The sequence below is a fragment of the Meriones unguiculatus genome, chromosome 5 (genome assembly GCF_030254825.1).
Source record: "Meriones unguiculatus strain TT.TT164.6M chromosome 5, Bangor_MerUng_6.1, whole genome shotgun sequence".
Taxonomy (NCBI): Eukaryota; Metazoa; Chordata; class Mammalia; order Rodentia; family Muridae; genus Meriones; species Meriones unguiculatus.
Window position 1 is genome coordinate 127,393,291 of NC_083353.1, and position 22,096 is coordinate 127,415,386.

At 39.0% G+C, this 22,096-nt stretch overlaps 1 protein-coding gene across 6 annotated transcripts in view; it reads right to left on the bottom strand.

The window, feature by feature from the left end:
* Positions 1–22,096, bottom strand: part of LOC110542238 (solute carrier organic anion transporter family member 1A5-like) — a 200,367-nt gene that overhangs the window by 149,951 nt on the left and 28,320 nt on the right. For 2 of the 6 annotated variants that reach the window (XM_060384376.1, XM_060384371.1), the window contains 8 exons: positions 20,728–20,834; positions 20,120–20,266; positions 15,133–15,231; positions 12,910–13,131; positions 10,730–10,894; positions 9,292–9,487; positions 7,338–7,503; positions 3,052–3,224 (listed from right to left, as the gene is read on the bottom strand). The exons of 2 other annotated variants lie outside the window; for them this stretch is intronic. In XM_060384376.1, coding sequence (XP_060240359.1) covers positions 3,052–3,224; positions 7,338–7,503; positions 9,292–9,487; positions 10,730–10,894; positions 12,910–13,131; positions 15,133–15,231; positions 20,120–20,266; positions 20,728–20,834 — 1,275 coding nt within the window. Of the gene's footprint in view, positions 1–3,051; positions 3,225–7,337; positions 7,504–9,291; positions 9,488–10,729; positions 10,895–12,909; positions 13,132–15,132; positions 15,232–20,119; positions 20,267–20,699; positions 20,835–21,731; positions 21,843–22,096 lie in introns of those variants that run through there. 2 more of the 6 variants (XM_060384391.1, XM_060384392.1) reach the window with 2 other exon arrangements.

A 22,096-nucleotide genomic window follows, 5' to 3' on the forward strand; every position in this document is an offset into this window, starting at 1 on the left:
AAGTGAAGAAGGGCATAAACCACATCTCTATTTGCTGAATATAAAAATATAATTACAATAGAAGATGAATAAATGGGGACATATATCCAGACTATTCCAGTGAGTTTGTATGAGGGGTAGAAGCAAGGTGGAAAAGAACAAAGGGGAGGAAAGAGAAGGGTTAGCAGACAAGAGGGGAGAGCAAGGGAGGGGAGGAGAGGAAAGGAGAGGAGAGAAGAGGAGGGTGAGAAGGAGAGGGGAGAGGAAAGGAGAGGGGGAGAGGGGAGGGAAGGGAAGGAGAGGGGAGGAGAGGAGGAGAGGAGAGAAAGGTGTGGTGGGAGAAGAGGAGAAAAGCAAAAGAGAAGGAAAGGAGAAAGGTATTTGGAAAAGGTGGAGGAGAAGGGGGTGCAAAGGGAATGTGGGCAAGGGGGGGGAGTGTTGGAAAACCACAGGGAAAGAGAGAGGTGAGAAACATGCTCCAGTCTGTTTTACGTATAAATGAATTACAAATCATGGTTAACTCAACTTTACAATGAGACAATCAAAGACAGGTAGCACTCTTTTCCCACCCATTTTATCAGGTGTGAAATTCATAGACTGGAAAGAACATTTGCTAAGAAAATAAAGTTCACACCTTGGCTCTGCCACATCCTCATTTTATCTTAAAAAGCCATGCATCTATCATTGCATTCATAACCCATCTTGCTCCAGAGTAAATATTAGTGCATTAATGTACTTCCTAATTAGAGAGTTTCTGTCATTGCATTCATGGCTTTGGTTTAAGACAGTTTGAGCTCAGGGTGTCAAGGGATCCTGGCCACTTTTACACAGGGTTTCCCACTCTGCCAGTCAGTTGGCTGAGCCATAGGCGATGAGTGCTACACAATTACTCTCCACCTGTCATAACATGATGTCCATTCATTTTGGTTTAAGATACAAGAGGTAGAAGTAGGAAAGGTCAGGAAAGAAAATTTTAAATTATTGTTGAATTTAGCAGTGCTTAGTATTGGAGTCTTGATAAAGGTATCTTAGAGCACTGAGGTTCTAAGAAACAATAACAAGGGCCTTTCTTGGCAAAAGAAACTTTAACAAATGACCAAACATCTAAATGACAACATTGGAGTGGATCCATGGGTAAAAAGCCAAAAATACTTGATGACTTTGATGACCTAGAACCTGGGAACAAATGTAAAACATTAAAAGAAAGAAGTCCACTGCATGGAGCACGTCTCGCCCCTGGGGGCAATGGTCTCCTGAACCTACTCAGACCTCGGACACCACCACTGCTAGTTCTAGAACTGACGCAGGATGTTCCAACCAGGGGTTAAGGCTTCTCATAATATTTCCTATAAGCCCACATCTATTTGTCTATATCCCCCATTTTTATTCATTATTAGCCAGATAGAGCCAAGTAATTGTGGTAATGATACTTGCTTTTTTGCCCAATGCTGGAATGCTAGTAAAGTTAGGTATGCCCTGGTTACTCGCATGCCTCACTGGGTGCCTATGCCCATTGATGCCCCTCACGCTATGACTCTCTTCAGACAGAAAGGGATCTTGGAACTACAGCCACCATTGTTACTACCATCTCATTGACGGCTGTTGGAGCTACCACCAGGGCATTAGCCATGAGTCATACTGGGCAGACTGCTCAGACCCTGAATAATCATTTAGCCAATGTAGCTCATGCCTTAGTTGTACATAAAGGAATTAATGCTCAACTAAAAGGAAGCTTGATGGTGTTCAATCAGAGGATTGACCTCTAGCAGGAGCAAATTGATACCCTATGGCAAATCGCTCAACCTGGCTGTCAATGAAAGTATGCTGGACTTTGTGTCACTAGCATACAACATGAGAATTTTTCCTGCGCTGCAAATCTGTCTAAACAATTGTCGAGCTATATTTTAGGTAATTGGGACTGGAGAATTCGATACTACGATGGAGCAGCTGAGAGTGGCCATTGTCACAGTAAATTCTACCGGAGTGGACGCAGGACTAGCCACAGGATTATCAACATGGATCGCTGCAGCCATGAATCATCTGAAGGAATGGGCGGGCATGGGAGCGTTAGCAGGCCTTCTGGTGTTGGTCTCCTTGGTTTGCCTGTGGTATATATGCAAGATTAGAGTCTCACAACAGTGTGATGCAGCCATGATCATTCAGGCCTTTACAGCCATTGAAGCAGGACATTCTCCCCAAGCATGGTTGGATACCATAAAAAGCTAAAATGATACGCTCAGGATGCGAGGCTAAGCACTGCACTCAGGGTCAGCCGCTTTGGACCCAGAGAAGAGCATGTCTGATTGCATGCGGGTTGATGCCCCAGGTCCCGCCTCTGAGAAAAAGGTATCGGACGGTCTGATGCTCTTTGGGTGGATGACACCTAAATGAACATCTGTACAAAGTCCCAATTTATTTCTAATATCAGAGATCAGACCTCTACTCTTGCCTGATGCGTCTAAAACAAAAAGGGGGAACTGTAGAGAGCTGCGGAATGCTATGCCTTAAAGATGGAGCTGGTTTCCGCCTTCCACCTTCCCGATGGTGAGTGCTCTCTGTCACGAACAACTCCACATTTGGCTAAGGCCGAGGATCTGGCTTGCTTCCATGTAGGTGGACCTATCTGCATTGCCCCCGTGGCACGCCTGGGTTGGCTACCCAGAGGCTATTTAAGCTGTGGGCTGGCTTTCCCCGGGGTCCAAGGATTGTTCAATGTTCCTGAATAAACTGCATTGAAAAAAAAAAAAAAAAAGAAAGAAAGAAGTCCAATCGAGTTGCATGCATTTGTAATCCCAGAGTTCCCACAGTGAGATTGGAGTAGCAAACAGCATTGACCGGGATGTTGAGGGCCAAGTAGGTTGGAGTACACAGGCAGAACAGCAGCAGGAATAACAAGAGAGACCCTGCCTCAAATAGATGAAACTAGAGATGAATCTCCAACATTGTCTTATGACTTCACTGTGTTCTTAGTGGCACAAAGGAACTCACAGCACACACACATACACACACAGACTCACATATGCATACAGTATGAAGAACGAGAGAAAGCTAAATAAAGGAACTACTTATTACCTCAGAAGAACCATGTACCCAGGTATAGCTGAAAGTGAGAAGATGAAACTGTTAATTGCTGACATGATTAAAAAGTACTGAAGCATGCTATCACACTCACGGCCCTTGTCACACAGCCCGAGGACTGCAGATGAGTTTCCAGACGAGTGGATGCAGCTGCAATTGTGAAACACCTGTCAAAAAATTATGTACAGTTTAAGGAAAAAAAAATATTGTTTTTTTTATTAATTACAGTTTATTCACTTTGTATCCCAGCTGTAGCCCCCTCCCCATCCCCTCCCAATCCCACTCTCCCTCCTTCTTCTCCTATGCTCCCCTCCCCCCAGCCTAATGATAGTGTAAGTCCTCCTCCCCTTCCATCTGACCCTAGTCTATCAGATCTCATCAGGACTTGTCTTCCTCTGTGGACTGGTAAGGCTGTACCCTCCTCAGGTGGAGGTGATCCAAGAGCCAGCCCATGAGTTCATGTCAGAGACAGTTCCTGTTCCTATTATTAGGAAACCTTCTTGGATGCTGAGCTGACATGGGCTACTTCTGTGCAGGGGTTCTAGGTTATCTCCATGCATGGTCCTTGTTTGGAGTCTCAGAAAAGTCCCCTGTGCCCAGGTTTTTTGGTTCTGTTGCTCTCCTTGTGGAGCTCCTGTTCCCTCCAGATCTAAGAAGCGGGAAATAGAAAGACCTGGAGGGAAAAAATATTGTTTTTAAACCTTCAGTACTTTCTACAAAGCCAGTTGAAAGAAAATGGAGAGTGTTGGGGCCAATGCTATAAATGAGAGGAAGAGCACTCATCTAGTTTGAATGAAGACCTGAGTTTGAGCATATACAATGTTAAACAAAAAATACTAAATCAATAAAATGAGGGGATTTTTCTCTTTATTTCAGTCTTTTTTTTAAATTTCACAAATCTATCATATAAAATAAACATGTAAACTTTATAATTTTTATTTGTTACAATTTATTCATTTTATATCCTAATTGTAGCTCCTTCCCTCATCTCCTCCCAGTCCCACTCTCCTTCCCTTTCCTTCCATCCCCTTCTCCTAGTACACTTAATGGGGGAATCCTCCTGCCCTGCCATCTGAGCAGGGGATCTGGGTCCTCTTGATGCCTGGTCCTCTGCATCAATCTCCGCAGACCCAAACAGTAGATTTTTTAATGGCATTATTTGTTTTTATTATTATTATTATTATTATTATTATTATTTTATTTTTATTTTATTATTATGTGATAGGGTTTCTTTAAATTGCCTCAGATGTCCTCAACACACTCTGCAGACCAAGCTGGCCTCAAATAAAAGATCCTCCTGCCTCTCCCTTCCAAGTGCTGGGAGTAAAAGCTATACCACCACTACCTGGCGTTTGTTTTAAATAATGCCTTGTTTTATTGTTAACTAATACTAAGTATTAAAACAAAACATATTTCAGAATGTTGGTGGAATAGTTAGGTGCTTACTAATCTACAGTCATGTCCCCAGGCATAAGGTCAAACTATTTAGAATTGTTCTATTTCCAGATATGATTAAGAACCAAAATTCATCCAATTAGAACAGCACCATTTGTTGAAGATGCTGTCTTTTTTTTCCATTGTATGGTTTTGGCTTCGTTTTCAAAATTAAGTATCCATGGATGTGAGGGTTTATTTCTGGGTCTTCTATTCAATTCCATTGATCTACCAGCCTGTTTCTATGCCAGTACAATGCAGTTTTTCTTACTATTTCTCCGTGGTAGAAAAATGCAAATAGATGCATATTTATCACAATGAACAAAACTAAAGTCCAAATGGATCAAAGACCTCAACATAAAACCAGGCACATTAAACCTGTTAGAAGAAAAAGTGGGGAAGAGCCTTGAACTAACTTGCACAGGAGACAACTTCCTGAACAGAACACCAACAGCATGGGCTCTAAGATCAACACTCAATAAATGGGACCTCATGAAATTGAAAGGCTTCTGTAATGCAAAGGACCCCGTCATCTAAACAAAACTGCCTACAGATTGGGAAAGGATCTTCACCAAACCTTCACCAATCTGACAAATGGCTAATATCCAGAATATAAAAAGAACTCAAGAAGTTAAACAGCAACAAATAAGTAATGCAATTAAAAAATGGGATACAGAACTAAACAGAGAATTCTCCATAAAGTAATTTATTTATTTAAGTAGAGAAACATTTAAATAAATGCTCAACATCCCAGGCATCATGGAAATCCAACCAAACTGAACCTGAGATTTCACCTTAAACCCATCATAATGGTTAAGATTAAAAACTCAAGTGAGAACACATGCTGGGGAGGTTGTGGAAAAAGGGGAACCGTCCTGCATTACTGATGGAAATGTAGACTTGAACAACCACATTGGAAATCAACCTGGCACTTTCTCAAACAATTAGGAATAGTGCTTCCTCAAGATCCAGCTATACCACTCCTAGGCATATATCAAAAATATGCTCAAGTATAAAACAAGGACATTTGCTCAACCATGTTCAGCTGTATTTGAAATAGCCAGAATATGGAAAAAAACCCAGATGTCCCTCAACTGAGGAATGCATACAGAAATTGTGGTATATTTACACAATGGAATACTATTCAGCAATTAAAAACAAGGAAATCATGACATTTGTAGGCAAATGTTGGGAAATAGAAAAGATCATCCTGAGTGAGGTATCCCAGAAAGAGAAAGATACATATGGTATACACTCACTTGTAAGTGGGTATTAGACATATAATATAGGATGAACATCTACTAAAATCTGTACACCTAAAGAAGCAAAGCATGAAGTAGGACCCTGGGTAAGATGATCAATCCTCATTCAGAAAGGCAAATAGGAGTTACATGGGAAGAGGAGAAAACAGGGAACAAGACAGGAGCCTATCACAAAGGGGCTCTGAAAGACTCTACCCAGCAGGGTATCAAAGCAGATACTGATATCTAGCAAAACTTTGGGCAAAGTGCAGGGAATCTTATGAAAGAAGAGGGAAATAGACCTGAAGGGGACAGGAGCTCCACAAGGAGAACAACAGAACCAAAAAAAATCTGGGCACAAGGGTCTTTTCTGAGACTGATACTCCAACCAAGGACCATGCATGGAGATAACATAGAACCCCTGCTTAGATGTAGCCCATGGCATCTCAGTCTCCACCTGGGTTTCCTAGTAATGTGAACAGGAACTGTCTCTGACATGAACTCAGTGGCTGGCTCTTTGATCAGACCACTATTTTATTAAATTTTATATATAATACTATAATATTTGTAATGCCAAAGGAAGGAAAATTCCTTTCTTCCTTCCTCTTGGACCTTTCATTTTGTACTCTGCAAGTTAAAACAACAGCATTTTGTAAATAATTTTAGATGTTAATATTATTGTCTACCCTGTCATTCATAAAATTTCAGTTCTTACCTACTTTTATATTTAAAAAAAAGTAAAAGTACTTGGAAAAAAAAATTCCAGGCCAGTGGGATCCTGTCTCAGAAGCACCAAGTACATGGTACCTGAGAGTCAAAAGCTGAGGTTGTCTTGTGGCCTGTATATGCACACACACATACATACACAATAAGTCTAATTAATTAATTAATTAGTTAAAGCTTGTTATATGAAAAGATAATTTTTTCTCCACCTCAACTATAGCAAGATTGAGATGATCCAGGGCTTCATGAGACCCTATCACAATAAAGAGCAGATTCTCTCCTGAGTAATTTACTGTTATAACTTTAGAGCTGATATATGTGTACATGGGTGTCTGGGGAAGGCAGAGGAGAGTGTCAGGTGTCCTGCAGCTGGAGCTGTGAGCGTCCCCATGTGGGTGCAGCAGGTACTCTTTACAGCTGCGCTCTCTCCCCATCCTGTCCAGACATATAGTCCTCAGATCACTTGAATGATGACCTCAGACTCTGTCATGGTTTTATATAATCTGTAGGGATTGTAACATCATGGATGCGTATACAGACTAAACTGAGTTGTTCACAAATATTAATCTAACCTGATAAAACAGGATCAGATGAATGGGGAGGAGGTCCCCCCTATCAGTGGACTTGGAAAGGGGCACGGTGGAGATGAGGGAGGGAGGGAGGGACTGGGAGGGAATGAGGGATCGGGACATGGCTGGGATACAGAGTTAATAAAATGTAACTGATAAAAAATAAAATAAAAAAATAATAAAATTAAAAAAAAACAAATATTAACCTGTTTTAAGCATGACTAATTTTGCTTTTCAGCAGCTGTAGGCTTAGGTCACAGCACATGTTAACACAGTACACACACATCAGCCCAGACACTGCAAGGATGTTTACCATGTTGATTCCCGTTCCGACAGAATTCTCACAGCCTGCAAGGCAGGCAGACATGTATGCTAGGCCATTGTCTCCACACACCGGATCCCATGTTTTCGTTAAGCAGCTACACCTTGTGTTGCAGTCAGCGATGACCATATTCTCCACATCAAGAGGCTGCGGAACTCTGAAATGATTTAAAAATAATAGTACAGATATTAAACCCACCCGAGCACTTTATTTTCTTCTCTTCATCTCAGCATGTGTGCACACACATGCACACACACACACACACACGCACAAAGAGAGAGAGAGAGAGAGAGAGAGATTATGTCTCCCTCAGAACAGAAACAAATCATCCAAACATCAACCTGTAGACTCTATACTGCTTTTGCACACTCAGCTATCTGATCTACTGGTCTCATGACTGCTTTTTTTTTTTTTTTTCTTTTCAATTACTTCAAAAACAAATGTTAAGTGCCTACCCTGTAGGAAATACGGTGCTGTTAGAGCCAAACTGAAGACAACTTATTTCTCATTGATCTGCATGATGGGAAATAATGAGAGGGATGGCTTGAACAAAATCTGTGCTTTCTATTTATAAGATAGACTCTGCACTCAGTCCTCAAACAGACTTGTTTGACTAAGCAGCCATTCTCTTCTGAGATATGGATAGTGCACAGCATTTACAATGGGATTCAAAGAGGAAAATGTTGAGTTAGAGGCTGAATTCAAATCCTGTCCCTCAAACACAGTGCAGTCAGCATGATTGGAAATGGACTCAATGTGTGCAATTCTACCTCAATGTTGTTGAAGCCACTTACTGTAAACTCACTAATTCCCCGTGATTTTCAATATGTACATCACCAAAGTGAGTGGAAAATTTCTATCTTAAAAATACATTCAAATCAGATTATATCTATGTACATTATGTTATATAATTATATAAATAATTACTTATTTTATATTTGAAATCACTTAAATATTACAATTTTTAAGAATTTTGAAAATTTACTTTTAATCTCTGTCTTTGTCTTTCACTTTTCCTCTCTCTGTCCCTTGTGTTTGTGTGTGTGTGTGTTGTGTGTGTGTATGTTTGTGTAAGCACACCGGTACAACAGCACAAATGTGGAGGTCAGAATATACCCTTTTACCTTGTTGGATTCAGAGTCCTCTGTTGTTCACTGCTACAAATGCCAGACTAGCAGGCCCTGAACTTTCAGGGTTTCCTGGCTGTGCTGCTGAGCTTACAGTAGCAGCACTGGGATGAGAGTTACCCTACCATGTCAAGCTTTCCATGGGTTCTGGGATCTGAATTCAGGACCTCCTGCCTGCTCAGCAAGCAGTTTACCACTGAGTCCTCTCCTAAGCCTTTTGAAAGGAACCTATAAATATATGCTTTATTTCATTTTAATTGATTGATCTTATGTCCTAAATTAAGTTTTAAATTTCCAATGCTAATATAGGATATGACCAGGCAACGCTTAAAATGTAAAATCTAACACTACAGAGAATATGAGATATAACTTTACCAATGACATATATAAATATATACATTAATTGACTTATCATATATTAGGTTCAATTATGTTAAACTTGAGCCCATTGTGGAGTACTTTGGAGGCCTGCTGGCCTGTACACTCAACTTTTAATGCTATCTATTTGTGGGAGTATAAAATACATAGATAATTTAGGCTATAAAGCATTAGGCTGTTTCCTTTATTTCACTTTAAAGCAGACTAGTATATCATCATGTAACCACCAGTATGATTGTTAAATCATAAACTTACTCATTGGTAGTCTTCAGAACACTTTAATAAGCTTACAACTTGTATGAGCTGGCATAGAATTGATAAGTAGAAGAATGGATCACTGCAATTAAGTCATTATAAAATGACCTGGTAGAATATAACTCTTGGAGAAAATAGACTAGCAAGTGTGAAAATATTTTGATCTTCATTAGGAAACAACATACCCTTCATAAGAAGTAGTTAAGCCAGCGACTTGAAAATTGTCACAGGTCATCACAAAGTTACAGAAAGTTAGAAGGTACTCAATCAAAGATAGGCAGAATGCTATGTATGCAGCTTTCTTGACAGTAACCTTGAACTTCTTCATAATAAAGCCACCAACTAAATAGCCAACACATATTGGAGGAAGGGAATAAAAACCTATGAATGCAAGCAAAATTGTATTTATAAAAGGTAGCAAGAAGTAAATGTTATAAATTTGTAAAATACATCTTAAAAATCTATCGTTAATGTACAGTGATTCTAACCCCTACTCCCTCACATATTATATAAAATGTTTTCATATGCCCATAGTGTCACTTTAAAGACACAATTAACATTTTAATTTAATATTAATAAATTAATATTTATTTAATATTTGCAGCAGGTTGTAAATAACTTATACAAACAAACACACATTATACAAACAAATACACATATATAATATTAGCTATTTCTTGTATTTCTTTCCAATATGTCTCCTGGGAATTTGACTCTGCTAGAGCTGATTTTTTTTATCATTATAATTTATCAGTTTGTATCCAAACTGTAGCTCCCTCCCTCATCCCCTCCCAATCCCACCCTCCCTCTCTCTTCTCCAGGGTCATATTGAGAGGATTTTGAAGGTTGTTGCTGAGTCTGTGCTTTATCAAGTGTAGAGCATTTTGTCCATTGTGGAAGCTGAACAGCACTCTTCCTCCCTGACTCTCTTTACCAGCCAAAATCAAAGGAGAAAAAGAAAAGGGAAGAGAAAGTCCTGGCTGTGCTGCATTCACACCATGCCAGCACCAGGCGTGGAAGAATGTAACCACCTTCCTCAGATCCGTACATTGGCGTTTGCTTTTATACGTCTGAGGGTGAGGACTTGGATTTGGACTTTCAGAAATTTCTACACGAAAGGAATGCTGGCATCATATGATCCTAAAGTTTCAAAAGTAAAATGAACCCAGGAAAATCACAAAGTTCCCTTGATCTGTGAGGTTAGTATACTGACAAGAAAAGCAGAATGGGGCTGCACAGGCTTCTCAGACCAGGGGACAAAGCAACTAAATTAGGAGTGATAAGGAAAGCAAAAATTGAAGCACAGACGTAGCCTGGGAGTAATATACAGAATCCCAGTGAGTAACTCTGTATTCCTCTGTGAATTAAAATATTGCCTGTCTGAAAATTGACTGATATAAACTTCCCCCAAGATTTCCACTATGATGATTTCCATTCCTTATCAATTCTTGATTTTTTTTCTGGAGACTGGAATGAAGAAATATCTTAGGAAATTCTTGTAAGATATACTAATTGTAGTCTCCTTGTCACATTCTCTTATTGTTCATCATGTTCTTAGGGATGGCTTTATCATGCTATTGTCAGAGGGGGAAGTTCTAATAGGTAAATAATGGAAGTACTTACCTATGAGAAAGACTGCGTCTGCAGTTGATTTTCCATAGTGTTGTTCCAGATATTTAGGCAAGAAGATAAGCATATTGGTAAATGCATTAGCCTGGAGCACAGTTGTCAAAATGAAAAGCATGTAAATCTTATTGCAGAATAGGCTCCTGATGAATGGCAGAAAATCTGAAACAAGAGAATGTAGAGACTGTCAGGAAACCTTGGCCTTGCATTTTTGTGTTCAATGTTCTGCTAAAATCTTATCACAGATTCTTTGTTGTAACACAAAAATATTTGATAAAATTTCAGCCCTTTAGGATAAAGTTATATATCATAGTTTAAATCACCTCTGAAAGTTAGTGACACGACTGGCTATATAAGAACCAGAAACCAATTGTGCCAGCAAGAAAGACGGATTTAAGTCTTTGGCCACATTCTTTCATTTCTTTTCCTCTCCTTCCTCGCTATTAGTATCCTGCACTCACTAGATGTGACTAGTCTGTTATCTGGACTCTGTGAGGGATGTACTTTGATGACATTTTAGTTCAGACTCTGATGCTATCACTCCTTTATGCAAGAATGGATAAGCTAAGATTTTAGGAAGGCTCCTGGAATCATGCTGCAGCCCAGGCAACCTCATCATCGCAGCATCACTTTATAGCAGGACATGCCTTAGAAGCACCTACTGATAGGTTTAAACAGCTCAACATGATGGTCTCACTGTAAGGAATGCTGACTCAGTTGGCATATACCAAGCATTTTCCAAATGACTTACCCAAAGCTTTCCCTGTTTAAGAAGCTGAAAGTCAAGTTTGGAGCCTGTTTCTAGTGAATGGACTGGATCTCACTGAAGATAATTTGGCTGAAATTCACACATAAGAGATTTTTTTCTTTCTTTTTATGTCTTCATGTTTTGTCTTGATTTTCTAATTTTACAAATAGTCATAATATAACATAATTTTATAGTTAAAACATACTTATAATTTTAATACATAAATTTAAAAAATTTCCTTATAAGTTGCCTAAAGTTTCATGGAGAGAAAAGTATCAAGAAGAAACCATTTAGAAGTAGAGGCAGAGCACTTTAGTGAGAAAAAAATGGACTCTCGTGGTAAAAGGCATCTTTGTGAGTGATATGTTTGTAGCCAGAATTCCCAGGAGCTTTTGAACTCATTCGTGTTTGTTTGCCCTGTCCTCCTAAGTGCATCTCCACAGCTCAGTTATTTCCTGTATGTCTTATTCTCTGCTCAGCTCCTTTCTAGTTTTGAAATTGGGTTGATCTGGCAGACCACAAAGCTGCACAGAGAGGTCAGAATTGGCTCCTTCAGGACAATCGCTAACATGACCATGATTCTAAGAATGTTCAAGCCCCTGCACTGGCTCTCAGTATGATTGGCTCCTCAGCATGGTCTGTAGTGTTCAAGGAAGTCATGTGACTATTCACTGCACATAAGTGTTAGGGGTTATGAGTGATGGAAGAAATAGCAATGTCATTCATAAAGTGTTTACCAGTCTGTTCCAGAACGCTCAGCTGACCCACCTTAGCTTCTCACCATCACTACTCTCTGTCATAGGTTAATGACATTCCAGCTTGTTTCAAAGCAGTTTGTTCTAAGAGAGGATTTTGCCTATAAACTATCACATTCCTTCAGATATGGAAGATTATGTCATCAATTGTGTTTTCTCCTTTGACCTTGACTTCAAGAATGCTCACAGTTAAATTAACATTTTCTCTTATCAAACAGTTTTTTATCTTTATCTTGGGTTTCTGGTTATTTGTATTTTTTAACTTGGGCTAATATTTTCTGTAAAATAAGATTTTCAAACCGGATGGAAAAATATATTTGCTCATTTAGTGTTCATATTGACTTGAATTTTTTTATAAACAATTGAAATTTATTATCTCATCATTATAGAATACAGAAGTATATCACTGTGAAGTTACATGGCCATCGACTCTCTTGAAGACATCAAAGAATGACTTACTATCTTCTGTTGTTTTATTGGGTTGATTTTTTATGAAGTCTAATCTAAGGTAAGTCAGGGTTCCTACCATGTCAGCTATTTCGAGTGGTGAAGAAATTTATTATGTCTGAGTAGGGAAGATGAGTGACAAACTATCTTAACACAGCACAGCCTGACAAATGCCCACTGAATTCAGACCCATCTGAACAAATAGAGTTTAAAATTTTTCTCTTTGCCTTTTGTGATTCCATGTTTTTCCTCTCTGTTTTTTTCTCTGTATATCTCAACTTTGTTTTTTTTAGTCTCATCCGCATTATCCTTTAGTCCTTCCTTTGGAAGTGTTTTTGGCAAAAAGAAAAACGGGATGCTGGTCAGGATATTCAGTCCTGCACAGATCAGAAAACCAATCCACCAAGCACCGACCCAGCGTGTATCAGTAGGGGTGATGGTCAGGTCATCTGTAAAGAAATAGAGATATTGTATTAGCTTGCACCATTCTTTCTTGTGTAAACTGTAGGAAACTATTGAAGTCCATAAATTCATATAAATATATAATTTGTATATTATGTGTTCACTATTCATACCTTTGTTCTTTTTTTTTTTTTGTGTGTGTGTGTGTGTGTCTTAAACTTGTGATCTTCTGTGTCTTTTCCCCAAATTCTGGGATTATAAACATCTACCATACCACTGGGCTTGTTTATTCCTTTAGAAAAACTGTCTGAGGTTTCTCAATTTGCTGGTGTTCAAATTAACTAAGAAGAATGTTTCTGCAGTGCTACATGGAGAAATAGTTAAAACTACATTTCGCAAAGACAGAAACAAGATTGGAGACATATTTAAGGAACTATATTTAGTCTTATGTATTCATGTCTCAAAACATCACAGTTGGCAAGAAGAGGACAGGTGAGACAGTTCAGTGGCCAAGGGTATTGAAGATCTTACAGAGGTTCTGAGTTCTCTTCCCAGGACCCACTTACAGGAAACTTCTTGTAAGTCTGATTTCAGGAAATCTGACACCCTTTCTGACTTCAGCAGGCAACCTCCTCCCAGACATACACACATACACAAATAAAAATACTAAAACAATATACATGGTACCCAATTATTTTTTCATTTCAATAAAAATTACTATTTTGAGGAAGAGATGGGCATGCGAACAGGAGGGATGAGTTGGGGGCAGGATTGAGGGAGAGCATTGGGAGAGACAACTGGCTTGGGGGCGGCAGCTATCTCTGGGATGAGCTCGAAACCCAGGACAATGAAAATTCCCAGGAATCTGTGAGGGTGACCCTAGCTAAGACTCCTAGCAATGGGGAATATGGAGTTTCAGCTGTAACCACTCCTGTGAACAGGAATTACTTCCAATGGAGGGATTGGGACACCAGCCACAAACCCGACATCCACAACTGGTCCTGACCACAGATGTGCAGGGGTGAAAGATGGAGCAGAATTATCAAGAAGGGCCCAGCTTGAGAATCACTCAAAGAGAGGGAGCACACCTCTGGCACTGTTAATGATATTTTGCTATACTTGGAGACCGGAGCCTAGCATAACTGTCATCAGAGAGGCTTCACTCAGCAACAGATGGAAACAGATGCAGAGACCCACAGCCAAACATTAAGTAGAATTTTGAGAATCCTGTGGAAGAATGAAAGAGGAATTGAAGGATCTATAGGGGTCAAAGGAAACAAGAAAATTTACAGAATCAGCTAGTCTGGGACCATAGGGGCTCATAGAGACTTAAGTGCCCACCAGAGAGCATGTGTGGGACAGACCTAGGCCCTCTGCACATATGTAACATTTGTGCAGTGCAGTATTCATGTGGGACTCCTAATTCAGGAGCAGGAGCTGTCACTAACTCTGTTGCCTACCTTTGCATTCTTTTCCCCCAACTAGGCTGCCTTTTCTAGCCTCAACAGTCTTACTGCAACTTGATATTCCAAGGGTGGTTGATATCCATGGGAAGCCTTCCCCCTTTTGAGGAGAAGGAAAAGAGGGGTGCTGGAGAGGGAGGTAAGAGAGATTGGCTGGAAAGAGAGGAGACAGGGGCAGGTGCCATCAGAATATAAAATAAATAATTAATAAAAATTAAGGAAAATATTTCTATATAGCAGTATGCAATGATATATTTTATAGAAGTAAATGAGCTTTTCTGCTTGTCATATGAAAATTTTATAAATTGGTGGTCATGACATAACTGAAATATCTGTTTGGCTACCCACAGTGATTGCCTCATTGGAAACAACCTGTGTAAGTAAAAGTTTAAAAAGGTTTGGCCGAAATGTGCTTGGAGAACAGTAGAGTTGGAATCAGACCATGGCATTTTATCCTTTCCTCTGCTTCCCTGAGGTTTGCCATCTGTAAGTGGTGTTTATCTAATGGATGATCAAAGGAGCAATGATATAGCATTCTCGCACACTCTAGGGATGGGACTGCATAATAAAATGCATTTTTGTTACCTGTATCCACAGACCCAATATCTACATAAATCCTTGCAAAGAAAGATCCCAACAGAAGTCCTGTTACTGGGCCGAACATCTTTCCCATTTCTATAATCCCTGGAAGTAAACAAAGATAGAAATTTACATAATCACACATGATTTTTCTTACACACTCACACACAAACAAGCCTTTAGATTGAATTGTTTATATTCTTATATTTCTTTTCCTTCTTTAGTGGAGTGTGGTATCAAATGCAATAGGCTAAATGAGAGCTCTACTATTGAGATACACACTATACTACCTCAGATATTTTTACATATTCAACATATAAAGAAATTAAGCTTCGTATTTATATTACATCTACTATATGTTACATGTACATATGTATGCTACATATATATGTACTGGTTTCTATAAATATTGAGAAAGAAGCTCCTACTATTGTTTCAATATTGAATGTCCCCAGAATATCACCTGTTATAGAAGTTTTTCCCAGGAGGACACCACTGGAGTCTGATAGAACCCTTCCCATGCAGGGCCTGGTGGTGCATCTTCAGGCCATGTAGGCTAGAACCATAGCCCTTTTCTCATTCTCTTTTGCTTCCCAGTCACAAGATGGGTGGTTTTACTACACTCATCCTTCCACCATAAGGATCTCTCTCATGACAGGCCTCCAAACCACACAGTTCAGGGACATAGACTAAAATCTCCAAATATATGAGCCAAATGAAACCTTTCTCTTTTTTTTAAGTTGATTCTTTTTTTTTCTTTCTTTCTTTCTTTTTTTTTTTTTTTTTTTTTTTTTCAATGCAGTTTATTCAGGAACCTTGAACAATCATCTGACCCTGGGTAAAGCCAGCCCACTTTAAATAGCCTCTGGGTAGCCAACCTCAGCATGCCACGTGGGCAATGCAGATAGGTCCACATACATGGAAGCAAGCCAGATCCTCAGCCTTAGCCAAATGTGGAGTTGTTTGTGACAGAGAGCACTCACCATCGGGAAGGTGGAAGGCGGAAACCAGCTCCATCTTTCAGGTGCGGCATTGCGCAGCTCTCTACAGTTCCCCCTTTTTGTTTTGGACGCATCAGGCAAGAGTAGAGGTCTGATCTCTGATATTAGAAATAAATTGGGACTTTGTACTGATGTTCATTTAGGTCTCATCCACCCAAAGAGCATCAGACCCGTCCGATACATTTTTCTCAGAGGCGGGACCTGGGGCATCAACCCGCATGCAATCAGACATGCTCTTCTCTGGGTCCAAAGCGGCTGACCCTGAGTGCAGTGCTTAGCCTCGCATCCTGAGCGTAACATTTTGGCTTTTTATGGTAGCCAACCATGGTTGGGGAGACTGTTCTGCTCAACTAAAAGGAGGTTTGATGGTGTGCAATCAGAGGATTGACCTCGTGCAGGAGCAAATTGATACCCTATGGCAAATCGCTCAACTTGGCTGTCAATGAAAGTATGCTGGACTTTGAGTCACTAGCATACAACATGAGAATTTTCCCTGTGCTGCAAATCTGTCTAAACAATTGTCTAGCTATATTTTAGGTAATTGGACTTGAGAATTCGATACTACGATGGAGCAGCTGAGAGTGGCCATTGTCATGGTAAATTCTACCAGAGTGGACGCAGGACTAGCCACAGGATTATCATCATGGATTGCTGCAGCCATGAATCATCTGAAGGAATGGGCGGGCATGGGAGTGTTAGCAGGCCTTCTGGTGTTGGTCACCTTGGTTTGCCTGTGGTATATATGCAAGATTAGAGTCTCACAACAGTGTAATGCAGCCATGACCATTCAGGCCTTTACAGCCATTGAAACCTTTCTCTTTATAAACTATTATCTCAGGTATTTATAAAAGAAAGAAAGAAAGTTTTCTGACACAGAAACGTCATTACTTAATGCCACCTCCCATATTCTCTTTTATGCTGAGTTAAAGGCAAAACTGTACTACCACAAGCAAATCCATCAAAGCCATGATGTGAATAAAATTCTTTGATGTGTCCATGGCCATGTTTCAGAGTGTCTCTGTGATGCTTAGCTTTCATTGTCAACTTGACACAGCCTAGAATTACCTGGGAGTAGTCTCAATGAAGTATTGTCTGCATAGTGTTTAGGTGTGGACATGTCAGTAGGAGATTGCCTTAATTAAGTTAACTGAAGTGAGAAGACTGAACCCACTGTAGGCAGCACCATTCCCTAGGGAGGGAGTCCTGAACTTCATAAGAGTGGAGAATCAGCTGAGCACAACCATGAAAGCAAAGACATAGCATGGGCATATGCATTCTGTCTGCTCTTGTGGGTGTGACCAGCTACTTTGAACTCCTGCTAATGTGACTTTTTTGTTGTGATGGTATTGTAAGCCAATGATCCTCTTTCTCTCCAAAGTTGCATTTATTCACAGCAACAGAAAGGACACTAGCACAGTTTCTAAATGAGTGTGTTAAAATAAATGTCTTGTAGTGCATCCTCATCTGAGCTCCATTCTTCAAACTTCCTTCCACGGAAAGCATTTGTCCTCATTACAGCACTTCTTTTTGATATTATCCTGGTCTTCTCATTATACTTATTTTGTTTTATTGGTCCCTTCCAACCCACCTGGCTCCTTTGAAACTACTTCCAGTATCTCCCAACTTATTTGCAGTTCCGAATCTCCTGAGCCATCCTACCACCAGAAACCCAGATATGAACAACTTCAATGTCCATCCTTCTTTCCACTTTAGATTTTGTCTTTCCTTCTTTGTCTGTGGATCTATTGGTTGTACTCTTCTGTGTGCCTGACTCCTTAGTGCCAAACCATCCTATCTTCCATGGTCTCTTTCTGTTGTTTGATGTTCTCTGTGCAATGATACCTACAAGATCTCCAGCCTCCACTGACTTCAACCTTGCCCTACACTGTCTCCCTTGATTCCTTGTTCTCATTCTGCTCAGATGATTTCTGATTCTAAGATGCTGTCTTGGTACCACCAGTGACCTCCACCAAAGACCACTTTTTGCACTATTTATCTTTATTCTCTTAACTTACTTAACACTGTTGGCCAATTCCTCTTTTGTCTGCTTCCTCCTAACACCTTCTTTAAACTATATGTTTGCAGTTAACTTTGTTCCCATGGATACTCCTTATTTGATTTTCCTTTTCTTATTCTACCCACTAAGTAGGAGAATCTCCTCGTGTGTGGCTCTATGGATTCTCAGTATTTATATGTCTTCCCAGGTCAACTTTATTTCTTCTGTATTTAAATTATTGTCTAACATAGGTAACTCTCAGTTTTTATATTTTGTTTCTATATCTCTTCAGATACAGAGCCATATATTAAATAGTCTCAATTTCTTGTTTTATACTTATTTGATTATATACATACACATAATATTTATATAATTATGTAGGTATTCACTTAGGAAACTGCTGTTTATGTGCTAAGCATAAGATACATGAATCATTTATCTTCTTCACTTTAATATAATTATTATTTATATATGTGTATATAAATTATATATATAATTTGTCACTAGATTTTTGATAAAGAGATACATATTCTAATATCTTATCATGAGAGAGCACTTGTATTTTTTCCTTAGATATCTGTGAAGGGATCTAAAGAGAATGAATAGATTAACACTAGAAAAGATGAATATTAAATTAATAAGTCTCCATAAATGGATAAAAGTTATGTTTTAAGTGTAATTCATCTTCATTAATACTAAGCTTCTTCCTGTTTTCTCTTAGCCTCATTGCGTTTTTTTCTGTTTGTTTGATTTTATTTAATTAAAAATATGTATATATACCAGTGCTTCTCAATCCTTCTTATGCTATGGTCCTTTAACACACAGTTCCTCAATAATATTACTTTGTTGTTACTTAATAACTATGATTTTTCTACAGTTATGATCACAATGTAAATATTCGTTTTTTACTATGGTCTTAGGTGACCCCAGTGAAATGGTCACTCTACTCCTAAGGGATGGACAACCACAGGTTGAGAACCACTGCATAGACAAAATTATTGGTTTATAATAATCAACTACAGATTGATTTACTCAAGAACATGAGAAAATTACTCATAATAAATTCAGATCATTTAGGAGAAACATAAGATAGTGGACACTAAATTTACAGTTGCCTGGGAGCTGCATAGATTATTTTTTTTAAAAAAAAGATGATTTAAAGGAATTCACTGAAAGAATGAATCCAGACATTTGTTAAAATGATGAAGAAACTTGTCTATAGGGTTTCAAGGAAGAAAGCTGTACCATTAACTTCACAGAGAAGTAGGGTGCAGAGCCTCAAGTAGTAAAAGACAGCAGTGGTAAATAAGAAATCAGTTGGCATGATGAGCATGATAGCAAAGACTTCACTAAAACAGTGTTTGTTAAGGCTTATGCTGCAATGTTTATGAGTACATGACTAGTGACAACACTACAAGGCCAGCCAGATTGCTCAGCAGGTAAAGACCAAGCATGGCCTGTGGACCACAGTTCAATCCCCAAGTCAACTCCCAAAAGCTATCTTCATGTCTTCTGACCACCACATTGACATGCAAGTACGCACATGTATACACACACACACACACACACACACACACACACACACACAGAGTTGAAAGGGAAAACTATATTTTAAAATAATATAGACACAAAATGGCCGATAATGAAATTTCAATAACTTGTAAATAAAAAAAAATGAAAACCCAAAACCTACAAAAATAGAAAGAAAAAGAAAAACAAAAACAAACAATTTAATCTAAGGAATATTTTCCAGAAAATGTTGGCGAATCTCTTAATGGTTTAGAGTCAGTGTGACTGTTGGTCCAAAGATCAGGGGGCTCTCCAACATTGAGACGCTGTTTGATTAAGGGGCTTATCTGGAGCTACTGGTTAACTCCCCCACTGAACAATCTTCTGACCAATGGTGCTGAAGCACTCTGCTCACTCTTCTGAAAACCACAAAGCATTAAAATTAAGAATTACTTTCTACCTTCCTAAAGCTGATTTTCAAACTTACCAATGTATAAAGGGGAGTTTTCTGATTTGGCAAAATCTTCTATGTAGGAAATACCCAGGGGCATGATGGGAGTTTCACCAATTCCACGTATAATATTTCCTACCATTACGTATATCCACATGAATGATTTAATTTTTTTCACACAGTCTGCATTAAAAAAATCGAGAAAACCACATGAGAATTTGATAGTCAGTGTTACTGAAAGTTAATTCAAAATTTTCTGTAAATGTTTCTGAGGTCAGTGTTTTGTTACAGCAACGGAAAATTAAGCCTCACCAATCACAGAGATCACATTGTGTGTCTAAATCCATCTTTCTAAGCCATTTTTTCCTTGTGAAACTAGCTCTATAATGATGCTGGAGTGGATAACTTTGGCTTAATTTTAAAATATCCACTTTCAAAAATAAAGGAATCTTAATAAATATATTGAAACTCAGGAGGGAGAGTATTCTAAGTTATTAGACAACTCACTTCCCTGAATAGGGAATGAAATTTTGCTCATTTGTCTCACATGTCTACTAAAGCTAGTATCATATTCAAAGTCCTTCATAAAGGAGTATTCTGTGGCTGAGTCTCTGACCAGAAAGGCATAAGAAGCACTGGTCAACCTGCTGGGTCTTGCGTTGGCTTTAAGGTCTGTGTTCTGTTTTCCATACACAGGAAGCTGTTTGAGGACAAGTTGCTTGCAGGTGTAATCGTTGTTTCATATTCATATCTGTGTGGACACAGGAAACATTCACTGTCAGGAGCTGAGTGGAAGGATACCATCTGCAGATTAGTGACCCCTGTTTCTCTGAAGACACAGCATCCAGAGCCAGTAAAGACATGTTTACACAGCAGTCACTCTCATAAATCCTATGGTGGGGCCAGCGATATGACACAACACAAAGAGAACTTGCTGCAAAAGCCTGATGACCTCAGTTCAGTCCCTGGAACCTACATGAAAACATAAATGAAGCACACCTGCACACACACACACACACACACACACACACACAAACAAGTAAGTAAATAAATAAATAAATAAAAACAGAAATCTGTATAATTTGGCCGGGAATGTAGCTCTATATTTAAACTTTAAAATACATGAACTAAGTATAGCAGCTCATGCCTGTTTCCTTAACACCAGAGTGTTAGAGATAGGAGCATCAGAAGCTCAAAGCCACACTTGGCTACACAGAAATTTAGAAACCAGCCTTCAATTCATGAGAGCCTATGTCAAAAACAAAACAAAAAAAAATCAAGCAAATGAACAAAAAGCCACCCAAATGAAAAATAACAAGTAATCAATATCATCAAATAAAGTTGGTAAACAGCAAAAATATGCCTCTTCTTTACAAGTCTCTACATATAGGTGATATAGCGTTCAGATTCTCTCTGTGATTGCTACATGACTATTTCTAAGAATAATTGGTATAAGATGAAAACAAAAGCAAAACAAAACCAAAAAGAGACTCAATAATGTAGAATTCAGATGACATTTTAGAGAGGGAGAGAAACAACACAAAACATCTGTTCTGAGTTCTCTAGCTGTGGTTCTACCTTTCCTTTCTGAGAATTCCTTCATTATTTCATGTGTTCAATAACGTCAACAAAAGAAAAATCCACACACCATAGCAAGATGTGACAGAATCCACCATCTGACAACACAGTGTCATGGGACCAAGAGTGCTAGTAAACTGTGGTCATTTAATTTGAACATATCACCAAGGATCAGCTTGTCCTAGAAAGAAAATGACAGAATGCAAACATAGAGAAAAGTGTGTTCAGCTAAGTGTCTCTTCATTGAAGAATATCAGGGATTCATTTCTAGGACTTTGATAGGTGACAGATGACTAGAGGAAAACATGGGCCGCTAAATTCTGCATTAGTAGGGAGCTATATACTTGTCAGCACTCCAACTTTTATGCTGCATGATATAGAACAAAAGTTGGAATAACTTTCCCTTAGAACAATGCCCTGGATGTCTCTACAGAG